Source organism: Acartia tonsa, chromosome 13 (genome assembly GCF_053477335.1).
Source record: "Acartia tonsa isolate MP-2025a chromosome 13, ASM5347733v1, whole genome shotgun sequence".
In the NCBI taxonomy this organism is placed as follows: domain Eukaryota; kingdom Metazoa; phylum Arthropoda; class Copepoda; order Calanoida; family Acartiidae; genus Acartia; species Acartia tonsa.
Window position 1 is genome coordinate 40051665 of NC_137272.1, and position 21908 is coordinate 40073572.

Sequence of the window (21908 nt, forward strand, 5' to 3'; positions counted from 1 at the left end):
GGACAGGTAAACAATCAAATTTCTTATATGAAAAGTTAGAGTTTAATTTATATAACAGAATACCCATGCATTTTTAGATAATATTAACATATCAGGCTCCAAGTTCAGCTTCCCTAAGTATAGGTAAAAAGATTCAAATTTCTTATTTGAAGAGTCCTGTAGGCCTCTAGGTCTTCGCTGCAGCACCTGAACCTGGAGGGCAATTGTATTTTTTCTTCAGTTATGTAAATAAATTCTAAAAAGATGCTTATTTTGTTTTCTAAACTAACCTCTAACTGTATAAATAAGGAATTTTGGTTTTTACCTGTCCAAAGTCCACCAGGAGGCTTGCAGCATCTTAAACTGGAGGTCGATTGTCATTTTTTCTCTCAACACATAAATAGCATTTAAAAAGATGCTTATGTTGTTTAAAAAACTAACCTCTAACTCCATGAATTTAAAATTTTGGTATTATTACCTGTCCAGATTCCACCTGAAGGCCTGCAGCACCTAAACCTTGAGGCCAATTTTTTTTTTCCTTCAAATATATAGATAACCTCCAAATATAAGCTTATTTTGTTTAATAAATATACCATTAACTGTTCAAATATAAAGTTTGATTGTTATCTGTCCATACCTGGAGGCTAAATGTAATTTTTTCTTCAAATATGTAAAAATAACATCCAAAAAGATGCATACTCTATTTTATAAGTTGACCTATAACTCTTCAATCAAGAAATATGGATTATACCTGTCCAGAGTGGACCTGGAGGCCTGCAGGACCAGAACTTGGAGGTCGTTTTTAATTTTTTCTTCTGTTATGTTAATAACATCCAAAAAGATGCATATTCTGTTGAAGTTGACCTCCAATTCTTCAAATAAACAAATTGATTTATAACTTGGCCAGAGTGGACCTGGAGGCATATTTAAAGGGGGGAGGCGAAAGTGAAACCAAAACTAAAAGTCAACAAAGGAACTCAACTAAAAAAAGAGTTACAGGTCTGAGATTTTGCATGGCAGTTGCTTTATAGGGGTAAAATATGGAACTGTGAAGAAACGGCGGCGCAACCGCCAAAAACCGCCGTTTCCCGCCGAATTTTTTTTGCCTTTTCTCGGCGGTTTACGGCGGTTGCGACGCCGTTTCTTCACAGTTCCATATTGTACCCCTATAAAGCAACTGCCATGCAAAATGTCAGACCTGTAACTCTTTTTTTTAGTTGAGTTCCTTTAACTTTTAGTTTTAGTTTCAAAAAGTGTCACTTTCGCCCCCCCCCCCCCTTTTTTTTCTTCAGATATGTTAATAACAACTAAAAAGATGCATATTTTGTTTAATAAGTTGATCTCTAACTCTTCAAACGGAAATTTAATTTTTTTACTTGTCCAGAAACCACCTTCCAGCTAGCCTGCAGCACCTAAACCTGGTGACCTATTCAAAAAATGATTAGATATACGTGAAATACTACCTAAAAGTAAACTTTTATCCCTAATAACTTAAAGTCTCTCATTAATACCTAGACTAATAAATCACAGAGTAAGCGAAAGTGGCAAAACTCCACCTTCCCCCTATTTTTTTTGTTTTGGAGTGGTCGCCCTGAACATGCCTAAGTTTACCATTAGAGTTTTAAGTTATACCTATTAAACGTAAATGTAGAAAAGCTTCGTTATTAACAAGGATTAACGGAAAGTAAGGAAACCATATAAAGAAAATAAGTGGGAGGATGTTTTGACTACTAATTAATAAGCTCTAGATCAAAAAATTTACATTGAAGATAAATACAAACTAAATCTTATGAATTTTAGAAGCGTTTCTACCTCATAGAAAAGAATAGTGTCTCGACGTTTTTTTTTATAAAATTTATTGTGTATTCCCTTTCGTGGCAACGCCCCTTAAGGGGCGTTTCTTCTTATTTTCACAGTAGCTTTTCTCCTATTTCTAGCCCCTGCGGGGGGCTATAATCCTGCGTATAAGATTCAAAGCAAAATTGTAAGTAAATTTTTTGAAAAACTACTTGATACAGGATAATGTTTATGGACATACTTACATTTTTAGGACTTGATTATAGAGTTGCTTCGCTTATAATATTGTTCTTTGTTGTTCCAGGAATCAATATACCAAAAATCAGATCAAACGGATAATTAAATTACATAAAAATTTGTTGTTAAAAAAGTAAAAAAATCAACATGTTTGAAATGGACATACGGACATTCTGGTAATGATTATAGAGTTGCTATGCTTTCTAAATCGTACCTAACTCCTACAGGAATCATCATGCAAAGTTTGAAATCGATAGGACAATTCTAACATGTCCAAATTAACGAATAAAAGCTATCTATCTCGGACGGACGGACCGACCCTAATTATAGAAAAGCTTCGCCTTTAAAAAGCCCTTTTTGCGAATATAATGTGTTCAAAACATAATAAGCACAGATATTGATTCCATTTTTAACTGCATAAGTTCTAACAATGACACGTGTGTAAGTAATAAAAATAATATTACAAAAAAAAACATTATTGAACGTTTTATCACAAATATCCAATAATAGCCTTCTACAAAACTTTAATAAACGTGCAAAATTCAAAAGACACGGATATTTAACAAAGGGGGAGGTAGGTTGTGCTAAAATTCCGTAAATTTTAAGAATTTAAAAAATAAGTAGAACTTTAAAATTTGGCATGGCAGTTGCTTTAATGGGGTATAACGTGGATATTAGCCTGTCCCGGATTTGAAAATAATATAGTACACATCCACTAGCCTTTCCGGGATTTGAAAAATTTTGGCCCCCAGCCAAAATATGGTTGATTTATGCAACAAAAAAAAAGACCCATGCAAAATATTTTTTCTGTGATGCAAAAATTGTGACGGTAATTTTTGCATTAAAAACAAATATATTTTGCATGGGTCATTTTTTTGGCATAAATCCAACATACAACTGCCAACTGCCATACAAAATTTAGAGTTATATTTTAAATTCTTAAAACTCACACCTCTACGGAATTTTAGCACAAACTACCCCCCCCCCCCCCCCCCCATTTTAACAACAACAAAAAGAGTTCCAATTAAATGTTCAATCTCTTTATCAAAGAGCGAGCAAGTCTTTTTTTCTATCATATAAAAGAACCATAGAAAATCCTAAATTGATCATTATCTAGTGTTGTGGATCCGGATTCGCAAGGATCCGCATTATTTTGAGTCCAAGGATCCGGATCCTGGGGAATAAATTTATGGAAAAATCTACCTAAATTTATATAAAATAGTCACTTACAAATTTTAAAAATCAGACATTCTCGTGATGAGAGCCAATCTTTAAGGTTTAGGTTCAGACTTGAAAATTAAAAGTATTTTTGACTTCGAGATTAAAGAATAAATATTTTTTGAAAAATTTGGTGATTTTATTTTTATTGTCATGGATTCGGATCCGCACTGACCAAATTTGGAGGATCCGGATCCGCATACAATCAATGCGGATCCGCAACACTGATTATGACATTTGCATTTCTTGCTTTGTTTTACAATATCTTCGTGATTTTATTCACAGAGATGTTAAGAATCAAATCCGGGTGAAAAAAAATATCAGCTCAAAAGTAAATGAGTTTAAATTGGATCTTTTAAGTTTCATATGTATCAACCTATTCTATTATTTTGTCATCAAAGGAGGGGATATTTGATTTTAAATGATACTGGTACCCAAAGTTTTACAAAAACACATAATCTAATTCGATGGCTTGTAAACTTTGGGTTCTTAAATTGATTCTTGATTTATATATACAGAGGGGGTATTTTTCTTTACAGTCATTTGGGATGTACAATAATTTATTTTCCGTTGCCTTAAAATCCCTGGTTATATCCTTCCTTTACTTCACAATTCATTACCCCATTTTTAAAAGCGAATATTTTCTAAAACTGGGGTCGGTCTCTCCGTACGTCCGGAACGAATAGCTTTTTTCGTTAATTTAGGATTATAATTGTTCTATCGATGTGAAACTTTGCATGGTGATTCATGTAGTAGATAGGTGCGATTTAGAAAGCGTAGCAACTCTATAATCATTACCAGAATGTACGTACGTCCAATTTAAACATGACGATTTTTAACTTTTTTTTAACAACAAGTTTTTATATGAGATAATTATCCGAATGATCTGATTTTTGGATACTGATTCCTAGAACAAAAAAGTACAATGTTATAAGCGAATTATCTCTATACTCAAGTCCTAAAAATGTAAGCATGTCCTTAAACATTACCTATATTAATTCAGTATTTCAACAAATTTACTTACAGTTTTGTTTCGACTTTTATATATTTATGTTCTGATTATTTAGTTCTGACACTCTACAATTGTTAATGTATGTTTGTCATACAGTTTCAGAGCATCGCATTTATGGATGTTGTCATCCTTGTTATTACTCAAAACAAGGATGAAAATATTAAATTCGTTTGAAATTAGTATTTTAAAATTAACGTTTGTTAGAGATTTTCTTTTAAGATGAGAGTGCCTTTCCCCTTAAAAAAAAACATTAAATTACCCTTCAAGTGCTTTTCTAAAAGGAAAAAATAAAGGAAATTTTGATTAAGTAAAAAATTGTACTAGTGTAGAGTTGTTATTCATCCATTAAACGTGTGGAAGGGATGGTGTAATTAAAATTATTTCATGTACATCTCCTCAGTGATTTAGGGGACATTGGGTTATAAAATTGATACATGCAATGGTACCCTAAGTTTTATCTTGCGGCCCCTAAACTTCTGGTACTACTAATTTGGTTATTATTTAGCTCCAAACTAGAAGTGTTAAAAAATCAATGAATTTAAGCTTCAGGAGGGGTAATTTTGTTTTATCATCATTTGGGATGTACAATAATTTATCATCTATTGTCTTATCCCTTAAGATCTCTGACATATCCTAGTTAGGTTTAGTAAACCATATCAAGTATTAAACACAGATAAATAAATTGGAGGGCGTGTCACCTATCTTAAAAGTTATCCACTTCTACTACATTTTCCGCTTTTTTATATCTCGGAACATTTTATAGTTGGTTAGGTAGAGTAGTTGCTTTGTATAGCTGAATAAAGTAATATAAATAATCCACATCACTTTTTCCCTCCAACTAATTAGTTACCTTATCAAGTACTAGAGGCTACGTCCCTAGAGACCTCTCCCATACTAGTTGCAAACCTTCCTTTGACCTATGAGAAGCTTTACTGTAAAGGAGAACCATATCGGTTTAGCAGTTATTGAGATACTTCACACACGCACACATAAATATCCGGTTACATATGAATATATGGAATTCAAACCTTAAAACACCATATTCACCAGTCTAAATAATATCATGAAAGTAATATTAATTATATGGGGTGTAACTTCCTTAAATTAGTTTATTAAAAGACATTTAGATAAAAGGACTTAATTTCTTACATGTGATTAATATGATATGAAAGAGTTATATCTGCCAACGTTTCATTCAATGTATATGCATGTAAGTTATCAGGATTTATTTACTATACCTGTCGAACTTAGTTATCAGCTCGGGTAATAGAATTTGGCCGAAAACCGGCGTTTTTTTTATTTTATTTTTATTTTAGTCGATTTTCCTGAAGTGGGTGGGGGTACCCTCCCCTAAAAAAGTTTAAACCTTTCCGGAACCTTTGAGAAGCTACCCTGTTAAGGAGAACCCGATCTGTTCAGCGGTTAGAGAGATCCTTCGGTACAAACATACAAACACACAGACATCCTGTTACTTTGTTATAAGGACTAGCGGCTACGCCCCTAGAGGCCTCTAGTGGCATTTTAAATGTTTTTTATATTTAAAATATGTCTATGTTGCGTTTGACATTTATGTTTCGTTGAACTCTCTTTTTATAATCGAGAAACGTTAAAAAAAAACGATTTTTGTGATTTTTCTCTTGGGAGGGTGGTGGTACCCTCCCCAAAATAGTTATAAACCTTTCCAGGACCTATGAGAAGCTGCCCTGTTAAGGAGAACCCGATCTATGCAGCGGTTAGCGAGATCCTTCGGTACAAACATAAACACACGCAGACATCCTGTTACTTTGTTATAAGGACTAGCGGCTACGCCCCTAGAGGCCTCTAGTGGCATTTTAAATGTTTTTTTATATTTAAAATATGTCTATGTTGCGTTTGACATTTATGTTTCGTTGAACTCTCTTTTTATAATCGAGAAACGTTAAAAAACCTATTTTTGTGATTTTTCTCTTGGGAGGGTGGTGGTACCCTCCCCAAAATAGTTATAAACCTTTCCAGGACCTATGAGAAGCTACCCTGTTAAGGAGAACCCGATCTATGCAGCGGTTAGCGAGATCCTTCGGTACAAACATAAACACACGCAGACATCCTGTTACTTTATTATAAGGATATTCTGTTTATTAAAATCTAACAAGAACGTATTTTTCAGGTGCACCGCAAATCCGTGAAAAAGGGATTTGAGTTCACCCTGATGGTGGTGGGGCGTAGTGGACTCGGGAAATCTACACTCATCAACTCCATGTTTCTCACAGGAAATTCATCCAGTAGATTATTAGACCCATTATTACAAAATATCATAATATAAGACAGTTAAGAGAGGGAGCGACTGTAAATTATCAGAGAGAGAGAGAGAGAGGACAAAGGGCTGTTTATTACACTAGTCCCCAAAGTCCTATAATATCGTTTTCTTAACAAATTTTGGGTCTTTTAGGGAATTTTGATTGGTTGGTTTAATAAATTGAGTGTCTATACGTTTCAGCTTCTAACTTTAATCTGCAGAAGGGGTAATTTTGTCTTTCAACATTGGTGATGTACATCAATTAGTCAGCCATTGTCTTATCCATAGATCCCTGGTAAATTACACTACTGGTCCCCAAAGTTTTATAAACATGAACTAATTCGTTGGCTTTAAAGCTGTAGGGACTTCTAGCAAATCTTGATTGGGTTGTACAAACCATCAGTGTCTAATTTTTTCCACCAATGATAACTAAAATATAAAAATGGGGGTAACTTTGTTTATTGTAATTAGTTGTCTTTTTTCTAAATATCCTTGGGTAACAAAACTATTTCGTGTGTAAAGTTTAAAATATATATGTAGGCGTAACCATGGGGGGGTTGAACCCCCCATCCCCTGCCCTCGTTATCATTTCCAATATTTATATTTACGAAATTTCTTTTGATTGAAATTAATTAAGATAGAACTATTCGGATGGGATTAAACTATCGCCAAATTCTGAATGATTCTGTTTACGTCAAGATAAATATCTTTAGATTTAATTATTATAACACCATAGACATTTCATTTCTGCAATTTCCCTTTTGTGTAGCTCAAGAAGGGAGGAAACATTGGGCTGTTCATTACACTAGTCCCCAAAGTTTTGTAATAGCGTTTTCTTATTCGTTGGTTTAACAATTTGGGGGACTTGCATTAAATTTTGATGTTGGTTTATTATGTGGAGTTTTAACCACTTATTGCAATCTACAGAAGGGGTGAATTTGTTTATCATCATAGGGGATGTACATCAAATTATTGGCCATTGTCTTATCCCTTTACATCCCTGAGCTAAGCTAGACAAATACCTTTTATGTTTATAAATGAAAAACTACCTAAGGTTTATTTTTATTTATATTAAGCAATTAGAAGGTTCCAGAAAGGGAGGAGTAGGTTGCGCTAAAAATCCGTCAAGGTTGTGAGTTTTAAGTTAAAAACAGTAGTAGAACGATAAAAATTCAAGTTAACTTTATAAAAAAATTTTGTCTAGAGTTCTTTTCGATAAGAAATATACATATATATATAGTGAATATTACCGTTCTATTACTATTTTAAGCCTCAAAACTCGCACATTGACGTATTTTTACTATTTTAGCGCAACCTACTCACTCATACCTTATTGCCAAAATTCATGAATGAAAAATATTCAGAATCTCCAAAATAACCTGCAATTAACGTTAAAACTATAATCATCGATTTCGGGATAGTAGGGCCCCCCTCACCCCCCCCCCCACTATCCATTCCCCTCATATTTAAGAGTGATGCGCAATTTAATTACAGAAAAAAATAATCCTATACACATGCTAAAGAGTAGGTACTTAAAGTTTTAATCAATATTTCCAAAGAATCTTAATTTTAATAGTAATCGAATATGTAGAAGATCAATAATTTACTTTAAAAAACAAGGATGACAAATAACATGTGGCGAAGCTAGTATTGTTTAATATTTAAGATAGCGCAGTTACTCTATTGTCATATCGACAAAGTAGGTGCGTCAAGTTTGATTGGGAGATTTTGAGTAATTTGCAGGGGTGTATATTCTGCACAAGATTTTTTTTTCCCCGGCTACAAAAATTTTAATTCCCCCCCCCCCCCCCCCCCTAGTTTTTTCTCACCAAATAAGGGGGGGAGGGAATGAAAAAATATTTAAAGAACTATATTTTATTTATTTTATCCTTCCTACCACACATTTTTTTATTTTTTTGTCACCAAGGAGAGGGGGGGGGATCCCATGTAGAATATACACCCCTGGTATTTTGTTAACAAAATAGGATACTATTATTATTATTGTAAGCATATTATAAATTTCTTAGTGAGTTACAGAGTAGCTATGCATTTTTAATGTATATAAAGGAACTTATTTATTTAATTGTGCATTTTAGAATGTATTTAAGGCGTAATATGATATCAATTCTAAACATTTTAACATGTTATTAAATACGAAAATTAAACATTTATTTCCATAATTTAAAATATGTTTATAACCGTTTTTAGCAACCTATAGTACCCCACATGTGACTAAGTTATATTGGGACTCATATTCAATATCGATTGGCTCGTACAAACTAGCAGTGCAGTGTTCCAACATTTTCATCGATTTTTTCCCCTAAAGTTTATCATAATTGGGACATTAAATCAATATATTATGTCTTATTCCTTTAAAGTTAAACTCCTCCTTCTCCTCTATTTTCCATAGAATTATAAAAATGTGCATTTTTTTCTGTAAAATAAACCTGCAACGATATGATCTTGATTTTATTGAAATCTTTTATGTTCACTTTTATAAAACGTACTAATGCATTTGTATTGAAATTTTATTTTTATGAGGTATCCAGTGATAGGACAATGTGCGATAAATTCGTTTTCCATTATAATAGTGAAATATTTGCCTTTGGTAGAATAAAGATATTGAGGAGAAGAAAGGGTAATAAATTAATTTGACCAATGTTTTTCTCTCTATCATTTTTGCTGTTAATACTAAAATAAACTTTAAATGTCTGATAAAAATGTTTTAAGTATAAACTAAACAAGCTTCTAAATGAGACAATTTGTTTAAACAAATCGGCTAAAATTTAAAAAAAGAATTTATCGACTCATGAATGATATAGAGTAGCTTGTGATTTATAACAATTTTGTTTTATAAAGGGGGGGGGGGCGTAATGCAACCTTCTCGTAATCAATTATTAAATGGCACTTAGAATCCGAATTTCGTTACGAAACTTGGCATGAGTAATCCTTGATAGGTTTATTTTCCTTAAATTGAACTAAAAGTTGGAAAAGTAACGGCTGGCGGTGTAGCCGTTTAGCCATTTTTTATTATTATTTATTATTAAAAAGTCACTTTGGCCTTAGCCTCTAAGGTAGAGCGAAGGATGTCTGGAAAATACCTAAAACAACCCAGAGAAAAGATTCCTTCAAATGCACAAAAATTCGGATTAGTATTCACTTATATCATAATCTTAAGACAAAAAAACTACTACTACTTTATATTACAGGATAATGACTTATTTAACACTAGTGGCTTCGCCCCTAGCCTCCAGGGGCTTTGCCCCAAGAGGTAATTAAAAAAAATTTAAATTAAGTACTACTGGTGCTACCAGTAGTTTTATGTGAAGAATTCCTGTAAAAACATTGTTCCCCATAAAGAAAAAAATAGTTAGGTACCTAGGTAACTAAAAAAAAAAAGATTGGGGGAGATTTTTTATTTTTTAGATTTTTTTTGGAGTGTCACACGCCCCAAGAAAATAGCTTAAAACCACCACAGGACCAGTAGGTAAAATCCCTGAAGAGTAAAGCCCAATCGGTTTAGTGGTTACTGAGATCTTAAGCCTCAGACATCAAGCTACTTTGTATTATAGATAAGAATGCATGTTCGTCCATGCAATGCTGATCTTAGTTATGTAAGGGGTGAACTATGATTTAATATTCTTTTTTCAGTTGCTTATGTGTAAATATTACAATTTTATCTAAACATAGCATGTTATACATGGTGTTCATTCACTTCTGCACTTTTATTGCATATTTAAATTTTCAGAATCGCATATTATTACAACTAAAATGCTATTTTCCCCAGGGAAGGAGGGGACATTAGACTGTAAATTACACTAGTACCTAGGGTTTTATCGTGTTATCTTATTCATTGGCTCAAACACTTTTAGTACATTTCATTGAATTTTGTTTGGTTGAATCCAAACATGTCAGTGTTTAAACATTTCAACCAATAATTTAAATTTACTGAAGGATTAATATTGTTTTATGAATTTTGGGATTGAATATTAATTTATCATCCATTGTCTTTCCCCTAAGACCCCTGCATTTGACTCAATGTTTCACCCTCATCAAACAATTGTTCTTATTTTTAATATCCTTATAGGTTTTGATACTATGCGGTAGTGAATACCCACTGTTCTGTATAGCTCTATAAATCAATTAGGATAATAAATAAATCAAGTCGCGAGTCTGTTCAATTTTTTCAATGTTTTCCCACAAATGTCTGTTTTTACACTTATTTTTGATGCATTTAAATTATTTTTGTTTTTAGAAGTTCAACTTCTCTGTAATAGGATATGTTTGTCTTGCGGGGAAATGGGATTTTTAGAATAAATAGTATCTTTAGTGTTGTTTTGATCATGTCAGCCAACAATTTGATTTCATTTTTTATGTACCTATTTATTGTCCTTTTTTGTATTCTATCCAAAATAGTTTAGCGGTGCCCGTCTTAAAATGGACATAAATATCCTTAAATTGTTCTTTCTAACCTTCTATTCAAGTAAACAATTAGAATAGAAATTAATTAGAAATTTGAGAATCATTTTTGTTTTTATACACGGTGTGCTTCCATTGGATCTAATAATAAAACGGATGAATTGTTGTGCAGATATTTATTGTGAACAATATCCTGGACCCAGTAAACGTGCCAAAAAGACAGTACAAGTTGAAACTAACAAAGTTTTATTAAAGGTTAGTATAGTCCTTTTTTCAAATAATTAAGCAAAATTGATAGGGGTAGTTTTTGATATTTTAATGACTAGTGGCTACACCCCTAGAAGCTTTTAATTTTAGTTTTAAAAACTAAAAAGAAACAATTTTTTAGGAGGGGTATCTTTGCTGGGGCGATTTATCTTAAGGAAGGAGACACCCTTCCTAAAAATGGTTATAAACCTTTTCTAAACCTATAAGAAGCTTCTCTGTAAAAGAGAACCATACAGGTCTAGCGTTAATCGAGATCTTATGCTTTTGACATACAGGCATCCTGTTACATATTTGAGGATGTAATTTTATAAATAAAACCTTATATTTGATTGTTTTATAGGAAAGTGGTGTAAATCTAAGCCTGACCGTGGTTGACACCCCTGGTTTCGGAGACGCAATTGACAACTCAGATTGCTGGGACCCGGTTCTACATTATGTTGAGTCTAGAGTAAGTATTTTTATAATTTTTATTATAATATTAGTAAAAATCTTTGAAAAAAAGCCAGAATACATACCTACTGCGTTCAGGGGGAAGTGGTAAAGGGGTGTTTAACCCCCTTAATCCTTTAAAATTTAAAGGAATGGCTTGAACCATTTACAGACTGAATTTATTACATTAATTAGTTAGAAGGTACTTTTAGATAAACGTCGTGTTGTGAAAGGGTTGATTGTCCGTAAAAATAGGATCTAGGACTAAAATTAGGACTACGAAATCCTAGTTTTATTTGATCTTAAAAACCTCACCCTTAATTATTAGAAACAAAAATAACCTTTTTATCTATTTAGAAAATCTTTTTTTAGTATGAAGAGTTTTTGGAGGCAGAAACCAAAGTTATCCGAAATCCTCACATGGCAGACACAAGAGTGCACGCCTGCCTCTATTTTATTGCCCCAACAGGTATTGTACATAAATCTAGCTTTCACCAGGGGTGTATATTCTGCACAAGATTAATTTTTTTTCCCTGTTGCAAAATTTTTTTTTTCCCCTCCTACTTTTTTCCAGCAAGGAAGGAAATAAAATGGAAAAATATTTTCAAAACTCTTTATTTTATTCATCTTATCCCCCCTCCCACATATTCTTTTAGTTTTTTTTCACCAAAAAGGTGAGAAAAATGGGGAAAAAATGCTTTCAGTTCTCTTAATTTTTACATTTTTTTCCCCCCAACCACATATTTTTTATTATCCCCCCCCCCCCCCCCTTAAAAAATATACACCCCTGGCTCACACACAAAGTGCCTTTTAAGCACTAATAACCCCTCCTACGTTTTTGTAAAATAAATTGAAAATATAAAAAATGAGGGAGGGGGCGTAATGTTTTTCTATACCTAACCCCTAACCCTGAGGGTTTAGAATTATATCTTCGGAGCCCTAACCTAAATGGCTACCTAGTACAAGATATAACATAACCTAACCTGACCTATGTTATATTTGGTACTATGAATCCCCGCAGGGATTAGTCATAAGAGAAATACATTACCCCCTTCCCCCATTTTATATTTTTTCAAACATAGGGGTTTTGGGAGAGTATTGAAGATTGAATGCCCCGATTTTTTTTCATTGATAGATGGGTTTGGGTTACAGAGGCGTATAAAAGTGAATTTGTACTTTTAGGTAAACAAAACTCTGTTTATATTTAGAATGTTCTCTATACTTTTTAAAAGCGAAGCTTTTCTATAATAAGGGTCGGTTCGTACGTCCGTAACGGATAGCTTTTTTCGTTAATTTAGGCATGTTAGAATTGTCCTATCGATTTCAATTTTTGCATGGTGATTCCTATAATAGTTAGGTACGATTTAGAAAGCGTATCAACTCTATAATTATCACCAAAATGTCCCTACGTCCATTTTAAACATGTTGATTTTTTTACTTTTTTAACAACAAATTTTTATGTGATCTAATCATACGATTGATCTGAATTTTGGTATATTGATTCCTGGGACAACAAAGTATAATGTAATAAACATTATCATGAATCAAGCAGTTTTTCAACAAATTTACTTACAATTTTGCTTTGACTCTTATACATTTATATTATGATTATTCAGTTCTGACACTATACAAGTGTTAATGTCCGTTTGTCCTACCTTTTCAGTGCTTCGCTTTTATGGATGTTGTCATCCTTGTTTTTCTTTCGAGATCATTAGACTAGAAAATACCCTATTCTTGACATCAAATGTTTTGTTTTAGTTCAATTAGGTTTGTTTAGCATTGTCTGAAAAAAAAGTATAAATACGAAGTTTTTCTACATTTTGGGTCTGTCCGTCCGGAGAGGAATCGTTGTATCATTTCTAAATTTTAGGGGGATTCCTGTATCAGTTGGGTATAATTTAGAAATTGCAACACTAATCATTATCATAGTGTTCGTATTTTTGGATTTTATTTATCCAAACTTTGTATTCAGGCTTCTAAAAAATGTTGATTATTATATACGTCGTTTGTTAATATTATTTTGTCAAGCCGTATGATTGGTTTAGCATCGCTTTTATAGATGTTGTCACCCTTGTTCAAATTATTATTGTGTACTTAAATTGACTTCACATAAATAAAAGAATCCAGTCGCTGTTTACAACGGTAATTTATCTTCGTTATTGTTTTTTGTTGTTGGGTAGGTAGGTATTAAAAACAAAGTTTAAGTATAATTGTAAATTTCTTTCTTATTAAAATGATGATAATTATTTTAAATTAAATCTTATTCATGTAATTTAGATATTTAAGCATGAAAAGATAATTAGTTAATTTACGAATATGGTTATGTAAATGTGTTTTAAACATCGAAAAGGAAAAAAAACTTTATTACTTGTTAGCATTTTAACAAAAACTGAAAAGTATGTAATAACTTAAAAACTTACTAAATGAACTATTGAAAATACTTCATTAGTTAAATTTTTAAAAATTTAATTAGTTATGTATGACATAAGGTTTTCAATGATCATTTTCCCTGTTTTGACTTGGATTTTTAGCTTGTCATTGAAGCTGTATTTTAAACATAATTCAATTGGCGTTATCCAAATTTAAGTACCCCCCCACGCTCGGCCCCCTTGTCTGCCTAGCTGCAGCGCTCGGCCCCCTTGTCTGTTTAGCCGCAGCGCTCGGCTCCCTAGCCTATAACCTAACCTAAAATAGTTGTTGTCTGTCGGGGGGGGGGGGGGGGGGGGGAGGAGGGAGGGGGTCAAAATTGAAAAATAAATTTCCGAGAGGATAACGCCAATTGTCCTTTATCTTCTTAGAATATAAAGCATTAAGGATTCTTTGTCTGAAGCCTTTTCAATAATTTATGAACCGATTGAGTTCTCAATTTTAACAACGCTTAAGATAGGTCCCGGGATAGTTTTAGGCTGTTTTTTCTTTTTTACTCCTAATACAGAACCTAGATACTAGGGCCGCAACCAACCATTAGTTCTAATGGCATATGTTCCACTTCATATTTGGTTTCAGGTTATAACAGGTGTGTATATTCTGCATTATTGACCCTGCTAAAGGGGGGGGGGGGGGGGGAATGAAATATATGTGGTTGGGGGATAAAAAATGTAAACATTAAGAGAACTGAAAACATTTTTTCCATTCCCCCCCCCCCTTCTTGGTGAAAAAAAAACAACAAAAAATATGTAGGAGGGGGGATAAAATATAGTTAATGGCATATATGCCACTTCATATTTGGTTTCAGGTTATAACAGGTGTGTATATTCTGCATTATTGACCCTGCTAAAGGGGGGGGGGGGGGGGGAATGAAATATATGTGGTTGGGGGATAAAAAATGTAAACATTAAGAGAACTGAAAACATTTTTTCCATTCCCCCCCCCCTTCTTGGTGAAAAAAAAAACAACAAAAAATATGTAGGAGGGGGGATAAAATATAGTTAATGGCATATATGCCACTTCATATTTGGTTTCAGGTTATAACAGGTATGTATTTTCTGCATTATTGACCCTGCTAAAGGGGGGGGGGGAATGAAATATATGTGGTTGGGGGATAAAAAATGTAAACATTAAGAGAACTGAAAACATTTTTTCCATTTTTCCCCCTCCTTGGTGGAAAAAACCTTTTGCTGTCCTTGGACAATTTAGCGATAATTCAAAAAGGGGAAATTAACAGTTGTTTTATTGTTTCAGGACATGGATTGAACCCGTTGGATATAGAATTTATGCAGCAACTTCACGACAAAGTCAACATCATACCCGTTATTGCAAAAGGAACACAAAACCATATTAATAATGAATTATTTTAGTAGTGCATCTACTCTATGACTAGGATTTGTCCGTCCGCAGGCCACTTTGTTGTACCTATTATGTTTAGTGATTGTTATATTATTATTATTATTGAGAGTTTCAACTTTTCTTCTATGTCTACTTTTGCTAATTTCTCCTGCTTAGCTTTAAGTTAAAAGTGTACTAAAAAATGATATATATTATATATATATTATCATATAGCCACTTTGACCGTAAAACTTACTTAATTAGATCAAATGGACCAATAGTCGATCAATCACTTACCCTATTACATTTAACTTACATTCTAATAAAGCTATAACTTTGAATATTTTACTTAACCTCTTTCTTATCTTTATCAATAATTCGTATTTTATACCCTCCTATCATTTAGGAAGAACTGCTAGGTAGGTCAATTAAATGGTAAATTCAAGGACATTTCTGCACGCTTATTTGTTAAATGAATGTAATTCACATGAAAAATAGAAAAAGGTGTATTAAACTGTCAACATATTAACTTATAAAAATGTATAACACTTTTAACTACAAATCTTTCAAATATAAGCTAGGCCGGGTGTAAGTTTATTTGTACGTTTTTTCTATACTTTAGCTACGACCACAAGCATTTGAATTCATTTTGGAACCTTACCTTATACGGGGGGAGATGCTGTCTATGACACTCATGCGCCATGGTCCATCAACCCAGGATAATCTTGAGGACCAAATGTCTCCTTTTCTGTCCAAACACCCTTGGATACCCAACAGACAATCAACTCTTTCGATTGCACGACCTTTGTCTGAGAAGTCCTAACTGTACTTGGGTAATGAGTTGCGCCTGTTTTGGACCAAGGCATTCCCCCTACTCTAACTATTAATGTCGCGCACCTGACATAGTAGCAGTAGGAACTATTTTTAACGCGATGTTAAGCCGAGATTCGATCTTATCACCTCAACGATACAACGAGTGGATGCGCTAAGTGTTGAGCCACGGTTTCGAATCTTTTGGAATTTTAATACCTAATCAATTTGTTAATTTTCTCAAAAGAGGTACCAAAATATTATAAAACTATGCGCCTGAATTCCCTCTTTTTCTGAAAATCAGAATTCTTTAATTAGCAAGAAAGTTTGTAATTAGTCGATAATAGTTTTTATTTCAGTTCTGAATGTTTTTGACATTTTTTAGCTCTCACTGTTTGAAGGGATAGAGGGGTGACGGATGAAATATGCAGGAATTTTACCTAATGGATAAGACAATGGATGATAAATTGATCCCAAATAATAATAAACTTACAAAATTTTCCATTCTGTAGATCAAAATTATTGGTTGCAATGTTTAGATACTACCTACTAGTTTTGAACTAATCAATCGAAATTTATTTAAAGTACCCAACAAATAAGATAAAGTGGTTATAAAACTTTGGGTACCATTATGATTTACAGTCCGATGTCCTATCCCTCACTTATTTTGAGACACATCCCTGTGACGATTCTATCCTAATAGCTGTAAACCCCCTCCCGCCTCAAAAAAAATTTTTGGTTTAATGGACATGAAGAATTCTTAGGGTAAAAAAAGTTTTCAAGTTGATAGGGTTTAAACTTTAAAGCAGATTTTTCGATTCTTTTATCTCCCATTTAGTATATTTTCTCGGAAATCTTACAATAATTTTTAATTAATTAAAGAATTTCATGAAAATTTGTCTTTACAATTAAGATTCAATTTAAAATTTCCTAAAATTTTGGTAGATTTTATTTATTGAGAAAGTATCCACGGATTTAATTCTAAGATACAAAATTATTTGTTGGATTGTATAGAAACAAATATATTGATATTTTATTAAGAAATCATTGATTATCTATAATTATCTGAGACAGCTTTACTTTCTAGATTAAAAATTATCTTAAATAACAAAAATAATTAAAAAATAATGATAGATAAATAGATAGATTGGTTATTGAAATGCTCTTCAATTGCAAAATTTTGATCAAACTTATTTTACGTGGTTTTGTAAAGTAAAAAGTTTCTTCAGTTATTTTTGCAAAGAGGATGATTGTATTTTTTTTTAAGATAATAGATGTATTAACATAGATGGCCAATCAGATCTTGCCAGCTTTAAAAGAGAATTTCTAAAATATACAGATGAAGATTTTTGTTTCTATTTAGTCACATATGATTCAATTTATGCGACAAAAGCTTTATATATACTAAAAAAATAACTATTTTCACCTGACAAATTTTATTAACAAATAAGTACAAAAATTGTTAACTCTAACCAATAATACAGTCTGAATGTTAATACACTGCTTTCCTATTGGTCTAATTGATAATCTAAATTTTTATTTTTATTTGGTAGACCCCATAATATTTTAATTAAATTCATATATAAAACAAATTCAGATAAGTTCAGATAAGGTCTAAATCCGACTAACAAATAGTTTACACATACAGCAAACTCTGTATGCTTTATACCTTTTACTTGAAGGTTAAAATTTTTGCAAATGTGGGATCTATTATCAAACTATGATTTCGGGAATAGTATGTAAAATAATATAACGTTGCATAATCTCAAAATGTAAAAGTTTTCATATTTTTGACAAATGAAGTCTGGTTGTTATGAAAACAAGTATGACAACATTCCTAAGTAGTGAAGCACAAAAATCATGAATGGGCAAACGGACAAAGTTATTTATAGAGCAGATGTTCAGTGTTAATGTGATTTCTCGTATTCATTCGAATCCGGTGGATAGGAACCGGTTCTCATCCATACGAAAAAAACTATGTCTACCATCGTATTATATCCAGCTTTCTACGAATATAAAAATGTACAATCAAAAGATTAAAACCAGTTTTTTTAGCCCGTGCTTTCTATATCCGCGGAAAGCCGTTTATAATACGATGAAAGAAATAACTATTTTATTGAATAGTATAATACCACGAAATCCTTTTTAGAAAATAAATAAAATTGTTTATATAGCATGACCGACAGACTGACGTACAAAGTAAATAATTTACTGGAAGTTTTATGGGAATAAAGTTGTTATAATTACTTGATTTTTTATTTGTCTTAAGGGGGCGGGGGGGGGGGGCGAGTTTTGACACATTTGCGTAAACCTGGAGTATAGGCTTTATCTTTGGACTGAGAGGATAGGTTATTAAAGATAAAAATCATTCTTATATCATGAAATACCCGCAACTTTAAGATTTTTTGGATAGGCCTCCATGTTCCGGATCTTAAGGCCTCCAGGTGGTCTCTGTACAGGTAAAAATGTAAAAAAAATTTAAGAGTTAGAGGTCAGCTTATGAAACAAAATATGAATGTTTTTTCATCAAATATGTGAAAAACATTCTCTTATAAGAATGTATCAGTTGATTGTAAAGCAGGGTAAAAAAGAAAAATAGTAATAAAGTGGTATCTTCATCAACAAAAAAATAGAATTCTTTTTAAACTAGCAGCCGAGATAATCATACTCCATTACAGAGGGAATTATATAGAGTTACAGAGATAACTATAGAGTAGATTCAATACTAAAAAGATTTTCTTCATTCTAGCCGAATCAGCATAATTAAGATTAAAGATTTGAAATGAAATTCCTGGTAAATTGTCTTTTGTTATAAACTTTTCCTTGTGTAGGTACAATGAAATTGTTGTTCTAAAATTTATAGTATTCACTTTCAAATATTTCTGTATCTTTTACTTCATATCAAAATTGAAAGATTTGTATTTTTCAGAAAAAGAGATTTTCTAATGTTAAGAAGTATATCAAAATCCATAAAAGCAAAGCTCAACAAAATGACATACTTTCATTTTAAAGATGCTGTGCTTTTGCTTATTACTTGTGCCTAGTTGTTGAAGAAATTACCATCCGAAATTATAAGAAAATTATGTGATGTATAAATTTGGTATTTAAATCCCTAAGTATAACATACGGACGTACGACAGACATTTAAAAAGACAAAAGCATAAATTACCTCAATATTTATGGGGTTTTTAAAAGCGAAGCTTTTCTATAATTAGGGTCGGTCCGTCCGTAACCGATAAATTTTTTCGTTAATTTAGGCCTGTTAGAATTGTCCTATCGATTTCAAATTTTGCATGGTGATTCCTTTAGTAGTTAGGTACGATTTAGAAAGCTTAGCAACTGTATAATCATTACCAAAATTTCCATACGTCCATTTTAAACATGATGATTTTTTTTTACTTTTTTAACAACAAATTTTTATGTGATCTAATCGTCCGATAGATCTGATTTTAGGTATATTGATTCCTGGGACAACAAAGTATTATGTTATAAGCGAAGCAACTCTATAATCAAGTCCTAAAAATGTAAGTATGTCCATAAACATTATCCTGTATAAAGCAGTTTTTCAACAAATTTACTTACAATTTTGCTTCGATTCTTATACATTTATATTCTGATTATTCAGTTCTGACACTATATAAGTGTTAATGTTCGTTTGTCCTACCGTTTCGTGCTTCGCTTTTATGGATGTTGTCATCCTTGTTTTTTGATAGAATAATATCAGAACATTCATTTTTATGTCCACCTTCTTGACTCAAATATCAAAAAATTAGATTTCTTCGCAAACAACCTTAAAAAAACAATTTCAAAAACTTTAGTCTTTCATAATTGTTTTTTTTTTGTCTGGTGTGAAAGATCTCATAAATGGCTGGTTCAATTGAGTTGTGCTTTCTGTAACGTTTCTTTGTCTTAGGGTAGTTTTAGGCTATTTTCTGCCATTCAAAATTAGATTTTATTACTACTTTACACTGAAACTAATTAAACTAATCATAAAAAATCATTGAGTAATGAGTAGCAGTGCTTCTAAAAGAGTACACGATTTTCTCTTTTGAGTGTATCTGATGTAAAAAAATGAAATTACCTCTTGTAACTGTCAGTTAGAATTTTTACAATTTCTTTGATCCGAACTTCATGTAATTTTATATAAAAAAAACTACAAGTGGTTTCGCCTCTAGGGGCGAAGAGAGGGATATACCCCCAACTTGTGATTTTATTTTCAATGAGATAAATTTTATAAGAATTTTTTTTTAGATCATATCCTCCCCTTTCAAGCAAATTGCTAAAAAAAATCAGTTCAGGTGTTACCGAGATCATAAACTTCATTCAAGCAAACATTCGTCTTTTCTGCTTTCGTGCTTATAGTGGCCTTAACAATGCACGTGGAAGTATTTGTCCTTGTTGTCACTTTATGTAATTCTTTCAGAACTTTATGAATGTTCAATAATTACCTAAATGATTTTATTTTACTTCTTTTAATTTTAATATATTTCTTAGAAATATAAAGAACCCCTATTTACATGCGAGTAAAGGTCTAAGAGGAGGACTTGTACCTTATGTAATTTACAAATTGCAACAAAAACAAGCTATAGGATTGTAAACAGACTTTTATAACAACCAAGCATAATTGTGTAAGATAATTGTCACAGATTTAGCATAGTTAATGCAAAAATGTATTTAGTGATTTTCAGAGACATTTTTAAATTAAAACAATTCCATGTCCTTCATAGGCCTCAACTATACCTAATCATTTACCCCTCCCGTTCTTTTAAATGGAGACTTTAAATTAATCTTACATCTTAGTAAACATGCTTCTCTTTTCCCTGAATTGAATTGAAAATAGTTTTTAAGCTGATGCAAAAACGAGTAATTGTTAAAAGAAACGTTACTCCTGGTTTTAATATAAACATGTCCAAAACAGAATTTCTATTGTACAGATTGATAGACATTCATAAAAATCTAGCAAAAAAGAAGGGAAAGGTAGGTTGCGGGTAAAATCCGTAAAGGTGGTGTTTTTTAAGTTAAAAACAGTAGTAGAACGATAAAAATTTATGTTAACTTTTTTTTTAAATTTTGTCTATAGTTCTTTTCAAAAAGAAATACATATATTTAGTGAATATTATCGTTCTACTATTATTTTTAAGCCTTAAAACACACACTTTTACGAATTTTACCCGCAGCCTACCTTTCCCTTTCTTTCTTATGCCTTTTAAAGGAATTGCGTATTGCATTTAACTTTCCCACCACTTATAACATTTTAAATGTTTTGCTGTAATCCTTATACTAAAGTAACAGGATGTTTGTGTGTCTGTGTGTTTGTACAGAAGGATCTCCCTAACCGCTGAACCGATCGGTTTCTCATTAACAGGGTAGATTCTCATATGTCCCGGGAAGGTTTATAACTATTTTGGGGGAGGGTACAACAACCCTCCCTAGAGAAATTAATTTTTTTTTAATTTCTCAATTTTAGAAAGAGAGTTTAACGAAACAAAAACGTCAAACGCAAAATAGCCATATTTTAAATATAAAAAAAAAAACATTTTAAGTGCCACTAGAGGCCTCTAGGGGCGTAACCGCTAGTCCTATAATATAAAGTAATAAGCTTTTTTTCTCTGTAACGAAGGATCTCACTAACCGCTGAACCGATTTAGTTCTCCTTTTCAAGAAATCTTCAAATATGTCCCAGGATGGTTTTAGGCCATT

The 21908-nt window shown here is 32.2% G+C and overlaps 1 protein-coding gene across 4 annotated transcripts in view; it reads left to right on the plus strand.

Annotated features, from left to right (window-relative positions):
- pnut (septin 7-like protein pnut) overlaps positions 1–21908 on the plus strand; it is a 71003-nt gene that overhangs the window by 25555 nt on the left and 23540 nt on the right. For all 4 annotated transcript variants that reach the window (XR_013873883.1, XR_013873884.1, XM_080145688.1 and 1 more), the window contains 5 exons: positions 6390–6489; positions 11107–11192; positions 11545–11652; positions 12006–12102; positions 15315–15393. Coding sequence is in view for 2 of the 4 variants with exons in the window: in XM_080145688.1 (XP_080001814.1) it covers positions 6390–6489; positions 11107–11192; positions 11545–11652; positions 12006–12102; positions 15315–15393 (470 nt within the window). In the remaining 2 variants the exon portion in view is untranslated. The remainder of the gene's footprint in view (positions 1–6389; positions 6490–11106; positions 11193–11544; positions 11653–12005; positions 12103–15314; positions 15394–21908) is intronic.